Raw genomic sequence first — 23,082 nt, 5'->3', positions numbered from 1 at the left:
TAAAATCCATAAAAAATACAAAAATATAACAATTTACAAAATATTTATAAAAGTATTGTAACCAGTTGCGTACGAGATTAGGTACAACAAGTTGCACATAAAAATAGATGCATTAGGGGACCAACTGATTCTATTTTGGTGAGCAACTAGTTGCGCGTTCCATGCGCAACTAGTTACAATACTTTCATAAATTGTTATCAAAAAAAATTTCCCCCGTGTTTGAAACTTACACAAAAAAATTGAATTAGATAGAAATATTAGCGAAGTTTCAATTTTTATTATCATCTTTGAACGGGAAGTCATTGCATAAATAAGCATTTGAGCCTTGCATTCCCCGACAATCTGCCAATGGTTAAGCCCATTACACATGAACTCAAATTTAAAAGGATTTAAAACTGGACAATGGTTACCAAATTGGGCCTAAAGAGTAAGACTACGGCTCTTAATCTGTAATACTGAAAATTTATTTTGTTGAGTGGGTTTGTTTTTCTAATAAGTGGACATAAGTTTTGTCCCAAGCATTTAAAAGCTACGCCCAATACAAATAAAAAGAGAGAGAGAGAAAAAAAAAATCTAGTCCTTAAACCTAACAAAAAAAATTGTTGTTTGAAAATGTACCAAAATTTGACAAATTGGATGGAAAATACATTGCCCGTGGACGTCCATTTCGAGACTATTCTAAAATACCTTATTATCATTATACATAGTGCCATAGTGGGTTTAGTTTATGTCTTGCTCAAAAGACTTTTCAGTTTTACTCATGTTTTGCCTGGTGCCTGCTATTAGTTTGAAAAATTACACACGTCTACCCTTCACTTCCGGCCTGCAAATTCTTTTCGGCTTCCCCCATTTTTCTCAGGTAATTGTTTGTGTTTGATATAAGAATAAAGAACCGGTTTTCACCAACAAAACTCTCTCCTATTTTATCAACGCAGAAAAATTACGTGCAGATATCTCTAGATCTCAGCAGTCACTTTCTCATGTAATTATGAGTAAAACATGCAAATGGCACAGTTAGGAATTTTGTTTTGTAGGCCAAAAATTATGATAGAAATATTACTGAAAAAAGTAATTAAGTTTTAAGGAAAAAAGTAAATTGAAATGCAAATTGGGTTAAAAGACTGATCGTTTTATGATTCAATGTTATAATTTTCTTAGACCTTTATCATTCATTTCAAATTTTAAAATAGTTTAAATTTATTTTCGTGAAAATAATAAGTGCTCCTATTATCATCTCAAAATATTTTCTAAAGCAAGCTATATGTAATCTTTATTGTTAATGCTAAATCGGATCATGGTAAGCTGAATACCTTTTCAATTAAATTACGTAATTTCTAATATGCTTTTATTTTCCTATTTAAATTCATAGTATTTTAGTGTAGTAGTCCTATTTATTTTTTTAGGTATTGAGTTATACTTTTCTAAAAAAATAATGAGGGTTTCGGGAGCCCATGGACCCACAGAGCCCCCCCCCGTTCCCTACTTCATTAATGACTGTAGATAATGCGGTTTTCACATAATCACATTTGAAAATATAAATCTTTGGTAAATACAAAAATTAGAATTATTTAGATTTCATTTGATGTATAATTGACTCGCTTTATCGTAGTTTTACTTGTTTTGTTAGGTTGTGAGCTTATTTTCATTGATAATCAAGTAGTATCTTTCTAAGTGCGAATTAACGTCAACTTTAATAAGTTTTTCGTCAAATTTCTTAAGATTGCAAAATTTATAATTATCTTATACGACTTTTTATGATCTTCATTTAATTTTGGACCTTAAGGGAACTTATAAGAGGCAAAATAAGAAAGAAAATGTAATCAAATTAAGAAGTTCAAGCAAAAAGTTCAACCTAGTAGCATGTGTCACAGCGCACAAACTAATTCTGTAGCTGGCATGACTCTTCCCTAATGTAATGATGTGTGTACGTTGCTGCACACACAGTGCGTGCGTCACACGACAACTACTCTGACGTATACGCAGCACATAAGATGTGAAAACCCCACTAAGCGTTCCCCTTGATTTTTTTTTTTACAAGAAGCATTTTGTATTTGGGTCCAAAGTTTAAAGAAAGCTTTCAATTTTGTGGGAGGGTTTAAAAGAAATTATTGGGATTTAAGGAGATTTAGAGTATTTAAAAATCAACGAATTCATATCAGAATCAATTTCATTCTTCCCATTTTGTTTTTATTTTCTTCCTTATATCTTCATGTTTCTTGATATATTTGCATTCATTTGAATATGACTTTCGATATTTCCATTCACACTTGTTATATAATATTAGATTATTTATTGCAGTTCTTTTTTTATAATGAAATAGTTTTGTTTATTCATCTCTACTCTGGCTGTTTGTACTTGATTGGCTACCAAGTGTTTGACTATGGACCCCACTCTTACCACTTTTCTGAAGTAAGTTTGTATGTAAAATGCACAACTAGAAATGTATCCACCCCAAGTTTAATTTAAAATACATCATGATCTTAATTAACCTAGTGAAATTCAAGAAGTAATTTACATACTAAGTTACTAAATCAGTCATGCGAAAAAATAGAACATCTCCCCGTGATTATATTATTGAAGCCTTTGAATACAAACAAAAAAGCACGTATAAATCAAAATAAAACCCTCCAACCTTAATTTCCGAAATAGCAAGCTAGCTAGCTTTAACATTTATTGTACGCCAATATGGGTTGGATTTGATATAAATAAAGGGAATGGGGATCCTCAATTGCCAGGATATCAGAAAATCTCCAAACATGACAAAGAAGGAGCGAAGAAGTAAAGAAAGCAAACTCAGAAGGTACATGAAGGCACTCATGAGGCTCCTAAGCAAGACCAGGGACTTATACGTCCATGGCATGACTGAGTGTTCTGGTCACTTTTCTCATATGGACCCCACCATGGGCCTCCACACTGGCCACCTCTCCACCCTGCCTAGGAGTTTCAGTTTCAGTGATTTGAAGGAGCTCGTAAGTCCTGCAGCTTCCAATAGGAGTCATGGCAATGTTGAGTTTGACCTCATTGGGAGGAAACAGCCTGCGGCTGTGGCGGTGAGAGTGCCTCGGAGTCGTAGCTTTGTAATTGGAAGGATTGATGAAGATAAACCGTGTGACTTTGATGATGATATCAACGTCATGCCTCATATTTATCCAAGAGGCAGAAGCTATGCCGTCCACGGAAGAGAAGGAAGGGTGTTTTAGTCAACAAATAAGGAAAGAAAATTGGTATTATGTGTTTTTATACCATGTGAATGAGAACTTTTGATTCGTCTCAGAATTTCGTTTTGTCTCTTACTATTCAGGATTATCTCTTATAATTCCAAAGCAAAATGAAATTAAAAAAAAAAATTATATTCCAATTACAAGAGAGTGGCGAGGATGCAGTTTGGGGGTGAGGAGGGAGAAGCTACTAAGCCTGATTGGGTACATGGCCTCTAGCTACCCGTAGATTATAAATGATGATAATAATAAATGACTCTTTAGGGGTCGTTTGGTAGAACGAATTTGTTAGGATTTCTGAGAAATTGAAAGTGGTAATCTTATTTATCTATATTTGGTACAAGTTTTTTAAAATTTTCTCAGGAATCTGATTGTTCCGGAATTTTATTTTGTGTGTAAATTTTTTTGAAAAATTCATCCAGAAATACCATTCAAAAGGTGGTATTCTAGAATTTCTATAAAAAGGAAAAATTTAATACAACTAAATATAGTATCAAGCAAATTAACCTAATATTCTCATAAATATGTTAGTCTACCAAATAACTTTTTGATAACATCCCCAGAAAACTCATTTTCTCATCATATTCCTGAAAATCGTGATTCTCGAATAAAAAAAAAAATTTCCTCTACTAAACGCCGTGTCAAGAGAAAAACAAAGTCAGAAAAAGATGGACACGCCGCCTCAAGAGAAAAACAAAGTCAGAAAAAGATGGACATGCCTATTACAATTTAAGAGCTAAAAGGAAATACAGGAGAGTTGGATTTGGAGTGGATGAGGGTGTTTGGTACGAAGAATGTTGGGAAAGTGGAATAGGTAAAATATGTTAAGCATATTTGATATGTCTTTAAGTTAGAAAATACTGATACATTATTTTTGTCATGCATTTCATTTGGAACTAGGCAATGGAAAAAAAAATTGTTGTTTTAACTGTGGTATTTTTTAATTCGACCAATAGAGAAATGAAATTCACGATTTGTGGGCAATATTTTAACATTTGCCGTGTACGTGTTTGACTAGGGATAATATTTCACGAAATTCAATATTTTAACGTAATGGAGTGCTGACTGTTTCAATACTTTAACATTATATATAGGAGATTTTGTAATTTTATAACACATTTCTATCAATATTTTATCATCAATCAAACATAGCATTAGTAAAAATAACCAATTTTTAGATAAATTTTTTGCCTACCAAACATTTTTTTTAACTTATCCGGGCAAAAAAAATATCCATCATATTTTGAAAAAAAAAATTCTCGATAAAGAAAAAATTTCTCTCATACCAAACATCTCTTAGGGTGCGTTTGATATAAGGTTTTTTTAGGATTTTCGAAAAATTGAAAGTGGTAATTGTATTTATCCACGTTTGTTACAAGATTTTTTAAATTTTTAAGGAAATCTGATTTTCCCGGAATTTTATTTTATATGTAATTTTTTTTAAAAATACCATATAGAAATACCATCCAAGGGATGGTATTCTAGAATTTCTATGGCAAGGCAAAATTTAATATAACTAAACATAGCATCAAGAAAATTAACCCAATATTCTTGAGAATATCAAGAATATTTTAGTTTACCAAATAACTTTTTGGTAACATCTCAGAAAACTCATTTTTCCATCATATTTATGAAAATCGTGATTTCCGGATAAAAAAAATTTCTCTTCTACTAAACGCTCCCTTAATGTATGATTTCGTGAACGGGTTATCTCAAAGGTTATAACTATTATAGATAAATTTAAACGGTATATTTTTTTCACCTTTATTTTAATATTTTTTCTCTTTCATATCTTATTTGTTATTGATTTATCAAAGGTCAAGAATATTACACACTATCTGATTATGTAAGAGGGTTAATTGTTTCTCTTACGGACACACACAGAAATTCGAATATATATATTTTTTTAGATGATGAATCCCACTTGATTATGAGTCAGCTTTCTCCTGTTTTGCTCGAAAAAAAGTATTGCCTTGTATAAAGTCACAAACAAGAGAATGAATTAGGGTTAAATAGACTAATAGATATTAATGAAGGCTTAAAAAGAGTAAATTGTAGCTCAAGGAAACTTATGCAGTCATTTATTGTTTAGGCAAATGTTAGAGAATAATATACATTTTTTTATGGTTTATGCCACAGACACAAAACATAAGCGAGCTCTATATTGGTCTCTGCCTTTCTCTTTCTTATGGTTTCTCTCTCAAATGTTTATGTCTTTTTTGTCACATATGTAGAAATAATTTTCTGATAATATAAATCATTAAAAAAATTATATTTAAGCAAATGTTAGAGAATATAAACTATTAAAATGATTCTCACTTAATAACTTAAATTTTGGGTTGAATTTAAATTGATTATTTACACAAAATATGTAACGGGTAAAAGATGCAAATTGCGTTTGCCAACATCTTGAAAAAAATCTTAAAATAATGAATTAATTAACCCATTTTAACTTGGACGCTGCCAAACGACGCAGCTTTGAAGTTCGAAGGAACAGACCAAGCCAAAGGTGCATATAGCGTATGCATCTCCGCTTTGGTTTCCTCGGCTCGCTGGAAGTTAATAATGTCCTTGCTTTTGAATGATCTCTCCAGTTCTTCCTCTAACTCACGTTTCAGCATCTGATAATTTTTTTATTTTTGACGTTTGATTTCATGAACGGAGATGAGAGAAAACGCAGATTCAACGAAGCTATCGTTAACATGCTTTATCATCCCTCACCGACGACTCCTCGAGTATATCTTTATCTCTCTCATCTCTTCTCCCGGTTTCATTCTTTATACTCTTTTTTAATTCGATGGTTAATGTATTGTTATCACAATCATCTAGCTTGAACAAGAGTCGGAACCTGTGGAAGCCTTGATCGAAGGGTCTGGTTCTGATGTTATTTCAGGTTCGATTTTGAATAATAAATAGCAGTAGTCTTTAGCAATCACTAAAGTTGAAACATTATTCGCATCGCATTGAAAATGTAGGCACTTTGGATGAGTATGAGAATGCCACGACGAGCGGCGACGAAGAACAAGACTCTGAGACGGAGAGGCTCACAAGGGCTCAACGAAAGAGAATTCGTAAGAAGAAGCTGAAGGAAGAAGCCACCCGTCGCGGAAGATTAATTGGGCCGCTTTTGTCTCTGACACCCACAACCACCACCCAGTGTGGCGATCATGTTGCGGAGGATGCTCCAGGTGTTCGATCAAATGCTTCTGAGGAAGGTACTGGAGTTGATTATATTCTATGTGAATGTCTTATTATGTTGTTGACCTTAAACTAATAAATGGCCCCGTTATGTTCTCTCTGACGTTTATAACACACAATTTGGTTTAGGTGATGAGCTGGCTTGTGCTAACTCGAAGAAAATGAAGCACCGGAGGATGGCAAAAAAGCTGGCCAAAGAAAAGCGAATTGCCCCTACTTTGGAGAACTGCAATCAAAGTTCCGGTTCAAGTTCTGCTCTTGACCTGAGAGAAGCCCGTATATAAGTGTTTGGGTGTAGCTTGAGTCCGTGAATTTATAAAATTCTCATTGGTATGTATTGTAGACTACTGTGCAGCGTTAAGCTCGTACTTCACTGATCAAATTTTTTAGTATTTTGGATTGAATGGCTGTATTAAACCTTGATTATGCTTCTTGTTAACTCTAGAAATTCGCTCGGTTAAAATTTTGGTCTTGTTAAAAGTTGCAATTATTGAATACTATTAATCTTATAGCAGTAATTGTGTGTTTTTCATAATTTCATTTGTTCCCCCTCAATTTCACGATGACATCCAGTTTCTTGACCTACTTCACCAATTGGAGATTTGGGGAGTTAGTAGTAATTCCGTTCTACATGAACCAAATATTTTGGGGCTTAAAAGTAATACTCAGATTGGACTACACGTCACATGTCCACAAGTTTATTGAACCATCTTGGTCTAGGATGGTACCAAATATTTGATATAACATCGTCATAAAGATTAACACTGCTATACTGCTATATATATAACATTACCAGCCAGGCGAGGAAAGTGAAAGAACAAATAAAGGGTATGTGTATGTCTCTCCTGGCGGTATCTGTGACTGTGAGTATTGACATGGTAAAGTTTTGATGATATGTGACCCACAACCCAGATGATAATACAGGTCCATGATATTTTTGTACGCATGCACGTGCTTCGTCTAGCCATCTTAATTTATGGGCCGCAGTAAAACTTCTGCAAACTAGGTGGGGCCTTCATTCTGCAGGTCCAAAATAATACATTTATGAGATCCACAAGAAAATGCTTCCCCAACAAACAACAGAGAAAGAACGGCTAGGAAATCTTGGCAGGGATAAGATTTTTTTTAAGCACAATTCTAAACAATTCACGATTTAAATATTTTTATAAAGCCACAAAAAAAAAAAAAAGTTTTGAAAGCTTCAAAATTAGTAAATCACGAATATAGTGTTTCCAAAAAAAAAAAAAGTAATTCACAAATATCACTACATGCCTGGATTAGGCATATTAATTAGTAAAAAGTAGTGACAAATTAACTTATAGCTAATGACATAATTGTTTGAACCAATATTGAAAAATATAATAAACATGCATGGGTTGATTAACTCTCGTGGATTCCAATAATTTGAACATCGTGGTGGTTGAGCGGCAATGGACAACTATAACTTCGCACCCCACCCTTATATTGTAATAATAAGGTATCATTTCATTCAATTGCCTAAAATCATATAACAAACCACCTTTCTTTCATGTTTCATCTGTTCACCGGTTGTTATTCATCTTAATTAACATTTTCACAGCTGTTTTTGCTAACTTTATAACGGTAAACATTCAACTTATATCTTACCGACACCTGCTTAGGGCATGGCTTATATAAATTATTGATAAAAACAATTTAATGTAGAATCTTCGTTTAAGTGATTTCAAATATTGTTGGACTACTTTGTTCCAAAATTGAATCTGTGTCATAAATCTTCTTTATAATAATAATTTTAAAAAGTTAGACCTAAATCATAATAAGGTATTAAGTATATTTTGAAGAATTAGTTTAAGTTTTTTGTTTTTGGTAAACAAGAATGAATTATTTTAAGTTATTTGATATAATAAAGTTATGAAAACAGCATCCTATATTAGTTTTCATAAAAATATTAAATAAGAAAGCAAATATACTTCATATCTTAAAATTATTTAAAAAATATTTTTTAATAATTAAAAATATCATTAGTTAAAAGAATTTACAATTATTCTTCTAAGAATCAAGTAAATTTATTAATAATAGGGTATGTTGTCATTTTCAAGGCGTGCATAAAGATTAAATAAAAGATCCATTCTTTTGTCAAAAGACTCAAAACCAGCGTCAAGGGAACAAAAATTACGGAAGAGGAAGAGACAAACCACCCAACAACATTATGCTCCTCGGGATTCGGGAAGAATATAATTATCCCTCCGTTTATGCAGCATTAAATGCTCTTTGCCAAAGCTTACCAACACTAATATTAATATATTAAAGCCCTTCCCAAAACTAAAAGTAAAAGCAATACGCCAGAAAAGATATTATAAACAAAAAAATTACTTCATAATAACAACAACACACAGAATCTGAGTGGACATTGGTCAACAATAATTGGATCCCATTAAATATGATTAATGGATTACCTGAGGGGTCATGGCTGGGGATAGTCAAAAGGGATAGGAGAAACGGAGTTATCCAGTAGATCCGGGTGCAGGAAACCAAATTTACGCATAACCTGATTATCAGCGAAATTAAGGGCCCTCTGCATGCCGTTCCAGCAAGCGTCGGCAGAGTACATTTGATTATGCTTTCCACTGCAAGGTTGGCACCCCGTGAAGTGCGTCACGAAGGGTCTCCTCCAGCTACCTCTACCATTCCCAGCATCCTTAACATACTCCTCTCTCATTTCACCATAGCTTTCACTCACCTTCTCCGCGTGCCTCCTCCTTAACCTGCGCTCCTCTCTTTCTATCTCATCGTACCTCTGGCTTATGTTCTGGAACGTTCCAACAATCTCCTCCCAATACCCTTCGAAATAATACTCGCTCTCCAGATAAATCCTGTCCGCCCATTTCTCCTTCTCAATCGCGATCAGATAAGCCAGGCCCGTCTGATCGTCTGACTCCGGGAAGAACTTGTCCTTGAACGTTGACCGCAGCGTTTCCCCCCATTTCTCGTAATTGGGAGTCTGTGGGCCCATGCTGGCCCACGCGTCCATGAAATCTAACGACCACTGACAGTTCCTGATTAAGAACACGCCGGCGTTAAGTCCCGTCCAGCTCCGTTTCTCGTGTATGAGGTGGGCCCAACCGTGAACCACAAGGTTGTGATCCTTGTAACGTTCCAGTGGAAGCTTGAACTCCATGTCGGTGAACAACGCGTCCGAGTCAACCCACCAGATCCACTCGGCCTCAGGGTGGGCCATCATCGCGGCCTTCACCACCGGGTACTTGGCCCAATACGCGAACATCTTGGGGTGCAGCAGAGCGTTGTTGTAGAAGATATCGTACCCGTGGAGCCGACAGTAATCGACCTTGTTCTTGAAGAACCTTAAAAGCAAGTGGTCGCCGATGGGATTCCGGCACGGCGACGGTTGCGATCCGGTCACCATGAGCACCCTTTCTCGTGCTCCGGCGGCGAAGGAAGGATGACGCTTCAGCCACTCCTCGCGCTTCTGGTCCCAGTTGCGCACCGTCTTGTCCATGGTGTACCCCATTTCCGGGTCATCATAGAAGGTACGTTCGGGTGGGTCGAACCGCAAATCGGGAGTGCCATGCTTGGCGGCGTCGGCGTCGGCGTCGTCCAATTTGTTGGTGAGGGACTGGAATTTGGGGTTGTCGTTAGGGATTGGGGTAGTGAAGGAGGAAAAACCCCAAACGAGAAGAAGAGCGGAGAATGCTCCGGCGAGGAAGAGGCAGCCATCGGAGAGGTATACAGAAGAGGACTTGTTTCTTGAAGTGGATTTTGCCATGGAAGAGTTGTGATGGTGAGAGAACTCCGATGATGCCATTTTAAGCGGTGGGGTTGTTGTTGGGTGGCGTAGTGTGCAAGTGTCACTCGTCGGATTGTGCATAATTCTCGGCTTTCGCCATGTGAGAAGTGTGAGTGACTCGCTAGATTTCAAATTAGCAGAGATTGTAAAGTGAGAAAAAAAGTAACAGAGATTGTACTTGGCGATATCGCTCTAGTTATAAAACTTGAAACGGAAGAGTGAACGTGTTAGAATGCTCGTTTCGATGGAGCTTGGGAGCCTATCTTGATGCGCATTGTCGTTTATGTTAAAAGGGGGCGAGCTATCTAAGGCATGGACGAAATGGGGAAGGGCTTGGTTAGGGTAATGGTGTTCTTTATTATTTTTATCATGTAACATGATACAGAAAAATATTCTTACTCACACATCGAATATTGTGTCAATATTTCTTTTGTTTTTCATTTTTTTTCATGATGGGTCCCATCAAAGTTTATTTGGGTAAGGAATTGATTTTATATTATGTTACATAACATTATTATGTTACATAACATATGTATTTTCCTTTATTTATATCAGTAAATAAGGGAAATTTTTAACATTTCCTGTGAATGATTACGAGCTTTATATTTTATTTTAGATAATAACAATTATAAGCTTAGTTTTATAATAATTTGGATTTGTTAACATTTTTTATTCATACTTTTATTTATTTCTTTAATAAAAAAAGAGAATTATTTGTGTTCTGATTTAATGAAAAGAAAAAAGAATTTCGACTTTATTTTTAACTTACTCATCTTATCAATTCTTAATTATTTAATTTCTGTTTGAATCATGTTTTGATATTTATATATGAGAAAAATATTTCTGCTAGATAAATTATCTATATTTACTTTCAAAACGACATCGTTTTGGGATTGAAATATTAAAAAATTATAATTATAAATACCATAATAACCCTGAAATAAATTAAAATAAAAAAATACCATGATTTTTAATCCAAAATAACATCATATTGAGCTTACTGCATATAACATATATGTGCAGAAAAAGCGAATCCTTTATGTATTAATTCTTACAATAAATATTTTCTTCAAATAAACCATATGAAGCAATAAAAATTTAATTTTCAATCAACAAATTAATACATATTATACCTTTTTCATTGTAACAAAAACAAATATTCATTATTCATAAAAAAAAAAAAATTTCGGTCTTTTTTTAAATAGATAAAATTATAAATAAGTATCAATAAATTTAATTTGTTATTTAAAAAATCATGAGCGTTTTTATTCAAAATAAAACGTCAAACTTGTCAGTCTCCACATGAAGCTGTAGAGTTTATAATTTCCTAATAACTCAATGATTGAGTTCGTTATATAAACATTACTTTCCCAAACACGTTTTATTTCTTTTATATCTTTATTTATTTTTTAAAATGTTGAGTATTTCTCTCGTTATTCCATTTCAAAAAAAAAAAATCAGAAAATCGACTTCCTAACTGTTATTATTTTTTATTGCCTCTGTTTGTCAAACTTTTCATCAATCAAGTGTGATGGATGAAGAGGCGAAGGGGCAACTTTGAAACCACGCACGCTACCAATTTTGTTAACATGTTGTTATCGATTATTTCGTGATTGAAGCTCCTAACTTGAAAAGATTAACGGAAAATTCACACTCCACTTTCAATTTGCACCAAATCATATAGGATGAGAAAATGCAACTACGAAAATAAAATACCATTAATAGTTCGGAAATCAGAAAAATTTCAAAACATTAAAATGGAAAGAATAAATTAATAAAAAATATCAGTGAATATTATAAATAATATTACAAATGGAAAGTAGAATATTTAAAAAATTTAATTCATAAATTTTATAACAGTGAAATATTATAATATAATTAAATATAAATAATAATATATAAAAACAATATTCTATTATACATTCTATATAAAGCTATATGATAAGAGCAATACAATAAATAATAAAAGAATTATTTTATATATATATATATATATATATAAAAGAAAATTGTTTATCTCATTTAACATGAGATAGACTCATTTTCCTACACTCACAACCTCTGAAATTCTTTTCATATTGGACCTTGGACATATCATAGTTCCCAACTATAGGAGAGACGAAAGAGAATAGAGGAGAGAAAAAAATATAAATAAATCTCACCTTAATATGTAAATGTAGAAAAATAAATGATAAAATCATTTCTGCAGTCACTTTATGTACAGCAACGACAGGTGTATAGTTATAATTTTTTATATTTAATGCTTTCATCTTTTGTATGGTTCCGATTTCTTACATTTAATGTTTTCAAATATATATATATATATGATAAATATTCAATTACTGCTGGTACAGCAGCGGTAATTAAAAATATAAATTTTAAAATAAATTTACTTCATATTAAATGAGAAAATAATTCTCCTCAAAAGTCATGAGTTGGTTCAAACATTTACTTTTCTTTTTGCGTTTGAGAATTCATAGATCTTTAATGTTGTTATGGACACGTGGAATATGACCGACAGTTGGTCCCGCCAAACTCCCTCAAGTCTGTTTCAACTTTCTCTGTCTCGCTTTATCTTTAGATTCTTTACAATTTCCGTAAGTAGATGTCAAACAATTTCCGGAGTATATGTAATCTTGTTATATTTTTACTTTCTGCATTTTTTAATACTGTATTATCTGTAAAGTAATAAAGCAATATTGTATTAAAAAAAAGTAATAAAGAAATATTAAAAAATGTCAATAATGAAGTATTTTTATTCTGTCCAAACTTTTCATAAAGTTTATCCCATGAACTGACTCGTGTCTCCAGACTCTCCACCATTATATCTGGAAGATTGAAATAATCAAGTAGGGCTGTTTCGTTTATAGCTGTAAAAAGGCTCAACCCTAGGACTAGCCTTATAAAATTTTAGCCTTCTATATAATGGGATTATTTTAAGTCTATCTTTTTAAAGCCCTTTTATTATAGGGTTAGATTGAGGCTAGCCCGCGAGCTACAATATTCAACCCAATTTACAATGAAAAAAATTTCATCAAAAGTTTTGACGAAAAAAAGAATTCCTTCAAAAATTTTGACAGAATATTTTCCGTCCAAAATCTTCGATGAAAATGTGATCCAATGAAAATTACAACGGAAATATTTTTTTTCAAAATTTTTGAGGGAAATGTATCTGTGAAACTTTCGACGGAATTTAAATTTCGTAAAAAATTTTGACAAAATATTTTTTCGTTGAAATTTTTTACAGAAATATTTTCGTCAAACTTTTTTACAGAAATAATTTTCGTGGAAAATTTTTAACGAAAATGTGTTTCGTTTAAAATTTTGATAGAAATATTTTTTATCGAAAATTTTGTCAAAAATATTTTTCGTCAAATTTTTTTGACGGAAATGTGTTTCGTCAAAAATTTTGACGGAAATTATTTTCTTCAAAAATTTCAACGGAAATTTTTCCGTCAAAATTTATTTCGTCAAAAATTTCGACGGAAATTTTTTCGTCAAAAACTTTTACTGAATTTAGATTCTGTAAAGAATTTTGACGAATTTTTTTTTCGTCAATTTTTTTACAGAAACATTTTTTGTCAAAACATTTTACGAAAAAATTTCTATGCAATAATTTTTCTAAAAAGTGACAATTTTCTAAAAACTATTTATTTGTTTTTTCTAATAATTTCTATGCACCATTTTATTATAAATATTTTTTTTAAAAAATACATATTATTTTTTTAGAAGGCCCGCGGGCTGACCCTAACCAATAGGGCATTGGCCCGTGTGGATCTATATCATTGTGGGCTTTTTGGCCCTAACCAATAGGGCTTTGGCCCGTGTGGATCTATATCATTGTGGGCTTTTTGGCCCTAACCAATAGGGCTTTGGCCCGTGTGGATCTATATCATTGTGAGCTTTTTGGCCCTAACCCACTTGGGCTAGGACTAAATGGGTCGGGCTGGCCCGTTTTGACAGCTCTAATTTTTTTAGTTATTTATGAGTGGCATTGTGAGTTGTCTTTTGTTTGGTAGAGGAGAAACATAAATATACTCATGAAACACGATTGTCTAGCCATTGACAAAAGCATGCAAAAAAGCAAGAAAATTATTGTGCCATTTGACCACTTTGAATGTGGTATTTTTTTTGTGTGGAGGTTACAAGGAACTGAACACAACACTCTTTACTGCACACACCCCCACACACCACTAAGCTAACTCTAGTGGTTTGAATGTGGTATTTCAATAAACATAGCTAAATAGCAAAAAGTGAATTAAAGGGATTGGCAAAACTACCCCGTTCTAGTACTGAGCAAAGTAACTGCTCAACTACCCTATCATCTTTGTAAGATTAAAAATTTTAAATAAAGAATATTTTTGTTATTAATATTAATTTTTTCATCTATATTTTATTTTCAATCAAATATAGACTCACATAATTTAACTTAATTTCTCTAATAATATTTTGGTCAATCAAACAACTTTTTTAAAACTTTCCTACCAACTTTGCTTTCCTTCTGTTTTCTTAATAATTACGTTTACCTGATTAAAAAAAATTTCTCCTGTATCAAACGACCCCGTAAGTTTATGTTTTCATAATTTATATTTTCGAGTTTTTTTTTTTGGTATATTATATTTTCAAGTTTCCAGTCATGTGCTGTCACTCTCTTTTTTTTTAACTTCAAAAAACAAAGGTCATGCGATAAACTACTTTTTTCATTTTATTTTATTTTATTTTTATATTTGACTTTCAAAAAATAACTCGATTAATTAATGAATTAAATGATTCTAACATTTTAATTCAGTGATTTGGTAATTGGATTTAATAATATTTAGTTTGAAATATAATTCCATAAAGAATTGATTGCATCTAATAATAAATGGATTCAAATCAAAATTTTATAATTTCAAATTATAAATGATTCATGATTCATTATATACAAGTTCTCTATAGTATTTTGTGTTCGTTCATATTTGGTTATTTGATTTATATTTTTACCTTTTCTATTTTGGTTCAATTTATCTTTTTTTGTTTTAATGTTTCATTTATACACCTTTTTTTCATTTTCTTTATATTCTTTCAATCCTTCTTTGAGATAAGCTTATGTATTTCTTTTTTTCATTCGAGTGACTTTTTTTCTTTCTTTCAAATTTCACGTGATATTTTACGCCTGCAACTTGTTTACCATGTTGTTTTGCCCTACATTTTCAGCCTATTAAGATGGCGCTAAATTAATACAAACTATATTCAATATTTTTTTTTATACATAACTATATTCAATATAAATACATTAATTTACCATCTATTTTCATATGGTATAAATCAATTCTTGTCCATTATTCTGACTGAACTATACTACTATAGTAATCCTATTTATTTTTTTCCCTTTGAAGTTATTTCCATTCTTCCTTTAGAAGTTATTTTCTCTTTCTTTTTAGAACTTTGTAAATTCATTTTCAAACTCGATTTTTCTTTTCAAGTCTATTTTATTCTTATTCAATTTTATACTTAATAAATTTTCACCTTCATCTCGTGCACGAGCATTAATCTAGTCAGAACATGAGAAAAATGTTTTAGTTTTTTTTTTTTTTGGTTACACAAATGTTTTAGTTCAATTACGGGTAAATATTACGAATTATTTTTTACCATGTAGGTTAAAGTGTGGAACAAAACTTTTATTATTTACCATTCTGAGTGTGAACAATTCGACAATTTCTGGGGTCCAAGTATTTCCAATCAATTCATGAATTTCTCATGTGGGTAAGACTATAAGTTTTTGACTCTCTACTTTTGAAGAGATTCTTGACGCTCAAGGGGTCACATGTCACATGCGGTTATAGAATCAATTAGCCTATAGCTCTAGTTGTGCCAACAACCAAGATGCTCACCATGGTCATCTATACCAAGATGATGTGTCATAAATTGTTTTAAGAGTTTATTGTTTATTAAGGAGAAAAATTTATTTTTTATATATACGTAAAACTGTGTGATATCTATTTTTTTTTCTCTTTATATAGATCCATATATGTCTCACATACTTTTACGTGTATGTTGGAGATAAATTTATCTCTTACAACATAAGAAATATTAAACTCGTTGTTTAAAAACCAAAAGAAGAAAGTGACACCGTGAGACAAGTCATAAAATTTCCAAAGTTTATTTCCACATGACATCCCAGAAGTTTATTTCCTTGTGATGCCATAAATAATTAAATGCCTCCGGAATTTCAGCCGAGAAATAACTTCTAAAAAGCAACGATCATTTTTATATAAAAGGATAGAATGCCGAAAAAGGTGTAAAAGATAAAATGGTAGGCTTTCCATGAAAAACTTGTATGAGGAGAAATTCATTTCCTGGATGCTTAAGATATAACAAATGGACTACGGACAATAAATGACTAATTGGTTACGTAAGGAAACGACTTAATATAAACAAAAAACACATATGTATTAGCGAGTCCACCGCCTAAGACTTAAAGTGCATGAAAACATCATATTTTCGCTGCTTTTCAGAAAGGTCCAAAACCAGAAAACGGTGATGCGGTTGCCTTGAACTTGAGGGACACATATTCTTTTTTCTCGCCATTCCTTTCGGAACGAAAAATTAAAGAATCTACATGGTCCGTCAAATGATGCTTGTGTATAAGTATTGCCTTCAATCATGCATTAATTAAAGGCCCTCGTAAAGTCCTTCTATGCACTTTTAATGACCCCATGATAAAACGAAATGTAAACTGGTAAAGGACAAAAATAATTAGTGGTTATTGATCAATGAATTCCATCGTTTACCAAAATCATACAGATGAAAATACGCGAAAGCAACAATTATTGCCAAATAAAAAATGGAAGCAATACACATTCTAGACCACAAGCATCATACAGAAGAAACACCCCTCCAAAAAATAAAATAAAAAAGTAGCGGCTATACAAACGTTCTCTCTACTTACGAGTTGAGACCTTTTCTACGTCAGGCAAAGAAAAGTTAGAGAACAAGGATAAAAGAAAGCTAAATTCTTGTTGGTGAAGGAATCTTTTTACATTATATTCATAGCAGTCTGATCTGGTTAGTTTCATTATTTTAATTCATATTCGTAAGAATCGTCACATGGTGTAAAAGAGATTTATGGGAGTTAAAACAAAAATCCCTCCAAAAGGAAAACAAATTTATTAAAGAATTAAATCTCCAAATTTTATGAGTCATGTGACTTATGTCCATTATTTAGCTGTTACATTATGAAAAGAATGAGATTATAGTGCAGATTATGAGTAAATCCGTTATGATTTGCTAATCAATTAGATGTTTCTGTATTTTGTACTTTTGAGTTTTGACATGACATCTCTTCTTCATCAAGGCTATAAAAAGATACTATCCAAGCACATTTTTGTCTTTAGAAGTTCATTTGCTACAAAGTTTTGACATATTTTGTACTTCTGAGTTTTGACATAACATCTCTTCTTCATCAAGGCTATAAAAAGATACTGTCCAAGCACATTTTTGTCTTTAGAAGTTGATTTTCTACAAAGTTGACATATTTTGTACTTTTGAGTTTTACATAACATCTCTTCTTCATCAAGGCTATATAAAGAAACTATCAAGGCTATAAAAAGATACTATCCAAGCACATTTTTGTCTTTAGAAGTTGATTTGCTACAAAGCTTTTCTGAAATTTAGAGCAAAGCCACGAGACTTGAGTTATTCTTATAGAGAAAATATAATTTGTTCGTCCCTGATGGTTAAAGAAATGCAATCACACTACCGAGCTATGTGTATAAAATATAATTTAATTCAAATGGAAAACAAATTGAGTGCTACTATCTTACGGAGAGCGCAATTGCTCCTGGCTCCATCTGAAATCGAGTAGATCCTACGTTAGGTAGATTACATGACAAAACGTGCTTCTTCAAGTTTTCTAACATTTATTTTTCGGCAATAACTTTTTTTCCCCTTGTTTTTTGGGTCCCCTCCCTCTCTAATACAGGAATGACAAGGCAATCAATGAGGTTTTTCATCTTGAGAATAATACGCTTCCGCTCCTAATTAGTATCCCAACTTCCCGGCCAAGCACCAAACTAACACAACTTGAATACAAATAGATAGAGATACACCAAATGAAATTTTTATTGTTGACTTAGCGCATCAGGATACTAAGTGTACACATAATGCCTATATGGTTTGCATAAACAACCCCCACTAGAATTACAAATTCACATCAGTCCAACCAGTAAGCACATACTTACCAGTTATACACAACAAACAGAGCAGTCAACAAAGCTCATTAAATCAGCAACCTCTAAGGTCGCGCCATCTGAGATAAACTAATCCTGCACGATAATGAGTGTATGCCCCAGCCACCACCAATATATGAAACAATTGGTGACTGTGTCCAGCAATGTCAAACTTCCCAGGCATCCATCGTTCTGGAATCCTAGTGGCATAAACCACTGCTCCAATTCCATAGAGAGCACCCATCAGAATCTCATAGCCAGTTGTGTGAAACACCTCAGGTTCGCCCCAGAACAAAAAGAGCTTGTGAAGAATAGGTGCTAAACCAGACAAACCCATTCCAAAGAAGAGGGATGCACGGATGGTGCGGTATTCTGGAGTTTGAAAGACAGGAATGAGAGAAACCACGACGGTGGCAATACCCAATAGAGTAATAAATCCCATGTAAAGGTTGCAGAAGAATGGATAACACATAAAAGAGTAATATACTGGAGGATAGAAAGAGGTAGCTATCAGGGCTGCAATTCCAGCATAGTCAAGCCTGAGCATAATGTAAGATAGGCGCTCAGAGTGACAAGAGAGGAGATGGCAAATGCTGCTAGATAGCAAGCAAAACATGGCACCCCCTAGAAATGCGAAAAAAGGCCACCTTGTAATTGGTCTAATCATCAGCGGTGCTATTATGTTTCCCAGGTCCTCTTTTACACTGTGCTGCACATAATCAACAAAGAAATAAGCAAAGTTGCATTGGCTCCCAAAACCAAATCAACCATCAATAAACAGATGAAAAAAAAATAAAAATCAAAGGAGCGGAAATACTTCTCTATTGAGAAATATATTTATTTCTGAAAGAAGGTTCTCAGCAGGAAGTTATTGACAAACTGACATCTTTAATCCATCAATCAGTACTTTTCCCCCACCAAGTCTAACTCTTAAGATTTTTATTTTTATTTTTTAAAATTTGCTCTACCATGTCATTACTATATTCCATATGAAATATACATCTAAAATGATTTGGACTCCAGCACATTGGCTATTGATAAGTATTGTGGATACCTTCAAAGAAGAATTTATCCACAAGTAAGGAAAAGGGTAAAATAACAGATACTGATATATCAATGAGAGAGCTAGTTTAACTTCTCAATGCCTCTCCCCCAACCACAAAAAAAAGAAAAGGAATAAAACTAGTCAGTTGTACAGCAGTTACCAGAACACAAACATCAGTATGATTCCCACTGGAAAAACTTTCAGGCAAACAATTATACAGAAGTTCTTTTACATGCCAGCTTGAGATTTCCTCTCCGAGTCTGTATAAATCAGACATAGAAGGAAGGCACGTCAAAAGTTCTGATTGTAATTTGTATAGGTCGGCCTTCTTGAGTATGTCAGGAAAATGCTGTAGTGAATTAAGATCTACAACCTTCGGAACTTTCATGGCAGTGTATATGGTCAATGCAAGAAATAGGAAGAATCCAATCAAATGCCTACAAGAGATAACATTTTGTCATTTTATGATTAAGAACAAGAAAATTAGGAACAGTCTCAGACAAGAAAAAAAATGCAATTTATTCAAACCAAATATCATTTACTTCTTTCTAGCAGTCTATATTCTTACAAAAGTGACAAAGAATGAGAATATATATATATATATATATATATACGGGGGCTGTTAATGGATCAATTCGAAATCAATGGCAGTTATTTTTTACTCTTTTTTAAAAGTTGATTTCAAATCGATCCAGCGATAACCAAACAGGTTGTAAGCGTGGTAAGCCAAAAATGGGGGTAAGTATAACCTTCCCCTATATATATATATATATATATAAAATCAAAATCATTAAGGCAATACACACACACACATTATTTAACTCCATCAATTGAAAGACAGGGGAAGGTTAAGAAAAACAAAACAGAAAGAAAAAAGGCAGAGCTAACTGAATACAATTCACTTACAGACATTCTTTTTCTAAAGCAAATTTTTTTTGAATGTTCAAAAGATCTATTGACATGATATACCCCCCTCAAAATAAAGAACAGAAAATTATTATTCGATTTTAAATAAATTTAAAACAGACAAAATCGTGATTAATGCTTTGTGAACTGATGGTCATGGGTTCTAATTGCAGAAAGTGCCTTTCTTTCTGCTCACAGGGGTAAGAATAAGGCAGCCATGCGTTGGGCTGCCCTTTTATAAAACGTCAAAACTGCATAAGTTATGTGCTCATACATCACATTCCCTTTCTTCATTGATCACAAATACACAAGGGCAAGGTCTTCTAATACTTCAAACAAGGAAGGAAATGATACATAAAGATCCAAAGTTCCGGAGTGACTATGACATTAGCTACATGTTTCTAGGGTATTACACGAGAAAGATAATTACAACCTTCATCCGGTTACTTTATGTATATGACATTCTTTTTTCTTTTTGGAGGGAAATGAACCAGTAGTATTCATTGGTTATATAACATTATCCAGCAACACATATCCCCAGAATAAAAAAGAATGCTTAGAATTAGTGCATATATGAGAATTAAGAAATCATTTGAATTGAGTTACAAACTTGAAAGGTTCCCACATGAAACAACAGCAAAAGTTGTAACAAAATGTGCAAAGTCAAATAAGAAGGCTCACGTCCAAACATTAAGAGTTTCATTGTGGATGGTGAAGATGCTTAGCAAAATCTGCTTCATTGGCCATTCAGATCGATAGTGACCTAGAATGTACTCGTTGTCTCTCAAGTAACCAGGCAAGGAGTGGTACTCAACCAGCTGGTACTTCACCTTCTTCCACAGCCTTTTCCCTTTCCCTTCCCTTCCAGAACATGCCCCTTGATTATTCTCCATCGAATCCTTAGAATTTGAATCTTCACCTGTCATCCTCTCTCTACCAACTCCACATGCAAAACAATTAATGATCTAAACAAATTAAACAACTAAACACAAGAAGCTTTTGGCAATCGCCTAACGGTATATATCTTATTAACAACAAAAAAGGGGAATTTTTAAAGAAAATCGGTTATATATAAAGTACGAAACCAATAAAAGATTATTCTGTAGTGTTTGCAATTAAACAAAGGGAAAGGTACCTGAAATTGAAGAATCTGCAACAAATACGAATGAATAAATGAGTAGGGTGAAGGGGGGAAGACAAAAAAGAAGGCTGCGGAAAAATCTAACAAAGGTGAAAGGAGATGGTGACGATTCCGGAGGTGATTAGACCCGCCAGATATGTCGACATTAACAACCGAAGATTCTTCAAAGAGATGCGGAGATGCCACCAACGATCTACATCGCTTTCCTTCTTTTTGTTTTATATTAGTACGTTTAGGTGCACCGTTTCTTCTGCACCAACTTTTTTGGGGAAAAATAATTTGTTTTTTAAGAACTTTGCTATTATATTATTAAAAATTGGAACAAGTATTGATATTCAAAACAAAAAAAATTGGAACAAGTATGTGTGTTTCTAAATGAAACAAACTTATGTTGTTTTATGGCAGAAATAAATACAAAAATATTGAATCTTAATAGAACCTTTATTATTATTTTTGTCTTGACTTTTTTTAATAGAATTTTATATTTTTTTATGTTTATCTCTCTCTTAAAAGAAATTTAAATTTGTATCCTTTAAAAATTTAGGTATATCTTTCCCTTAAAAATAAAGAATTTCCACGTTTATTTATTTATTTATGTTATTGGTCTAAAAGCCTCTCTCTTTTTTCACTCATTTGTCGTGAGGGGAGGAAGTCCATATGTTTTTTTTAGTATTGTATTCAAAATTGGTCAGGTTAATTTTTTGTTTCACCGTATAATTAACTAATCAATTAATTCACGTACTTAATACTTGTTGAACTAATTATTAAATTGTTAAAAATAGCGGTGCACCGATTTTATAAATTTAAATTTCATGTAAAATAATGAGTAGAATATTCAAACTTAAAATATATATAAAAGTTAAAGAAGGAGTTGAGTTATCTCTTGTCTTATTTATATCTAAGTTTTATATGTAAGCTATTGTAACTTCTAATTACACTTCACTTGGCTTAAACAATATTTTTAATTAATTAAAAATAAGTTTAGACCAATCCAATACTAATTTGCAGTTTCGCACTAATTCAACCAATACTCTACGCTATTTTAGATTTTTTATGTTGATTAATCCGCTCAAGACGAACAAAATCATCACAAGGGTGACCAAGCTTTCATTATCTGATTTATTTTAAGTACACGGAACATCTAACTTAATTTATTACATACTTTTCCAATGAAACTGTTTTATCTAATATGATTTTTTATCAATGCTTTGTACTGAATGAACGCCTTGTTTTGTATTAATTTTGAGATTAAATAATAGTTGATGTCATTTACTAAAAAAATGGTTGATGTACTCAATGCATGTGACCGACTCTTTTTTTCTTTCAAGCATCCGATTTTTCTCAAAGAGTTTATAATGAATGACACAGGTGTGCGGTGTCGTTTGCATCTGGGAAACGGAATCTGTCCACTTCTGACCTCAGAAGAAACACATGAAAAGGAAAGTGTCCACTTGTTACTACTTTACTATATGTATGGTGACTCAGTCCAATTTTTAAGCATAGATCTTTGCTCAAGGTCTAGGTGATGAAGAGGTAAGGTGACAGCGGACAAAACTAAAAATATAAGGAAGGTTAGCAGG

At 32.7% G+C, this 23,082-nt stretch overlaps 3 protein-coding genes across 6 annotated transcripts; 1 reads left to right on the top strand and 2 right to left on the bottom strand.

The window, feature by feature from the left end:
- Nucleotides 1-5,716: 5,716 nt before the first annotated feature.
- LOC133285694 (uncharacterized) lies at nucleotides 5,717-6,882 on the top strand. Its single transcript, XM_061482966.1, has 4 exons — nucleotides 5,717-5,953; nucleotides 6,048-6,111; nucleotides 6,194-6,433; nucleotides 6,546-6,882. Exons 1-4 carry the CDS (start codon nucleotides 5,873-5,875, stop codon nucleotides 6,698-6,700), a joined length of 540 nt encoding a protein of 179 aa, XP_061338950.1. The 5' UTR covers nucleotides 5,717-5,872; the 3' UTR covers nucleotides 6,701-6,882.
- Nucleotides 6,883-7,110: 228 nt separating this feature from the next.
- LOC133285687 (galactomannan galactosyltransferase 1) lies at nucleotides 7,111-10,349 on the bottom strand. The gene is made up of 2 exons (XM_061482960.1): nucleotides 8,852-10,349; nucleotides 7,111-7,436 (listed from the first exon to the last, which is right to left on the bottom strand). Exon 1 carries the CDS (start codon nucleotides 10,279-10,281, stop codon nucleotides 8,860-8,862), a length of 1,422 nt encoding a protein of 473 aa, XP_061338944.1. The 5' UTR covers nucleotides 10,282-10,349; the 3' UTR covers nucleotides 7,111-7,436; nucleotides 8,852-8,859.
- Nucleotides 10,350-18,189: 7,840 nt separating this feature from the next.
- LOC133285658 (heptahelical transmembrane protein 4-like) lies at nucleotides 18,190-21,709 on the bottom strand. 4 transcript variants are annotated; one of them, XM_061482914.1, is made up of 4 exons: nucleotides 21,497-21,709; nucleotides 21,043-21,326; nucleotides 19,616-19,892; nucleotides 18,192-19,119 (listed from the first exon to the last, which is right to left on the bottom strand). In XM_061482914.1, the coding sequence occupies exons 2-4, from the start codon at nucleotides 21,285-21,287 to the stop codon at nucleotides 18,466-18,468; spliced, it is 1,176 nt and encodes a 391-aa protein (XP_061338898.1). In that variant the 5' UTR covers nucleotides 21,288-21,326; nucleotides 21,497-21,709; the 3' UTR covers nucleotides 18,192-18,465. The 4 variants fall into 4 exon arrangements, with proteins under 4 accessions (XP_061338899.1, XP_061338898.1, XP_061338896.1 ...); XM_061482912.1 differs by having other exon boundaries at nucleotides 18,197-19,119; nucleotides 21,043-21,301; nucleotides 21,497-21,703; XM_061482913.1 differs by having other exon boundaries at nucleotides 18,197-19,119; nucleotides 21,043-21,294; nucleotides 21,497-21,703.
- Nucleotides 21,710-23,082: the final 1,373 nt, after the last annotated feature.

This window comes from Gastrolobium bilobum, unplaced genomic scaffold (assembly GCF_033153095.1).
Source record: "Gastrolobium bilobum isolate Gb01-03AN ecotype WA unplaced genomic scaffold, APGP_CSIRO_Gbil_v1 utg1162, whole genome shotgun sequence".
In the NCBI taxonomy this organism is placed as follows: domain Eukaryota; kingdom Viridiplantae; phylum Streptophyta; class Magnoliopsida; order Fabales; family Fabaceae; genus Gastrolobium; species Gastrolobium bilobum.
Note: the sequence above shows the minus strand (reverse complement) of the source record. Positions and strands in the feature narration are given on the sequence as shown.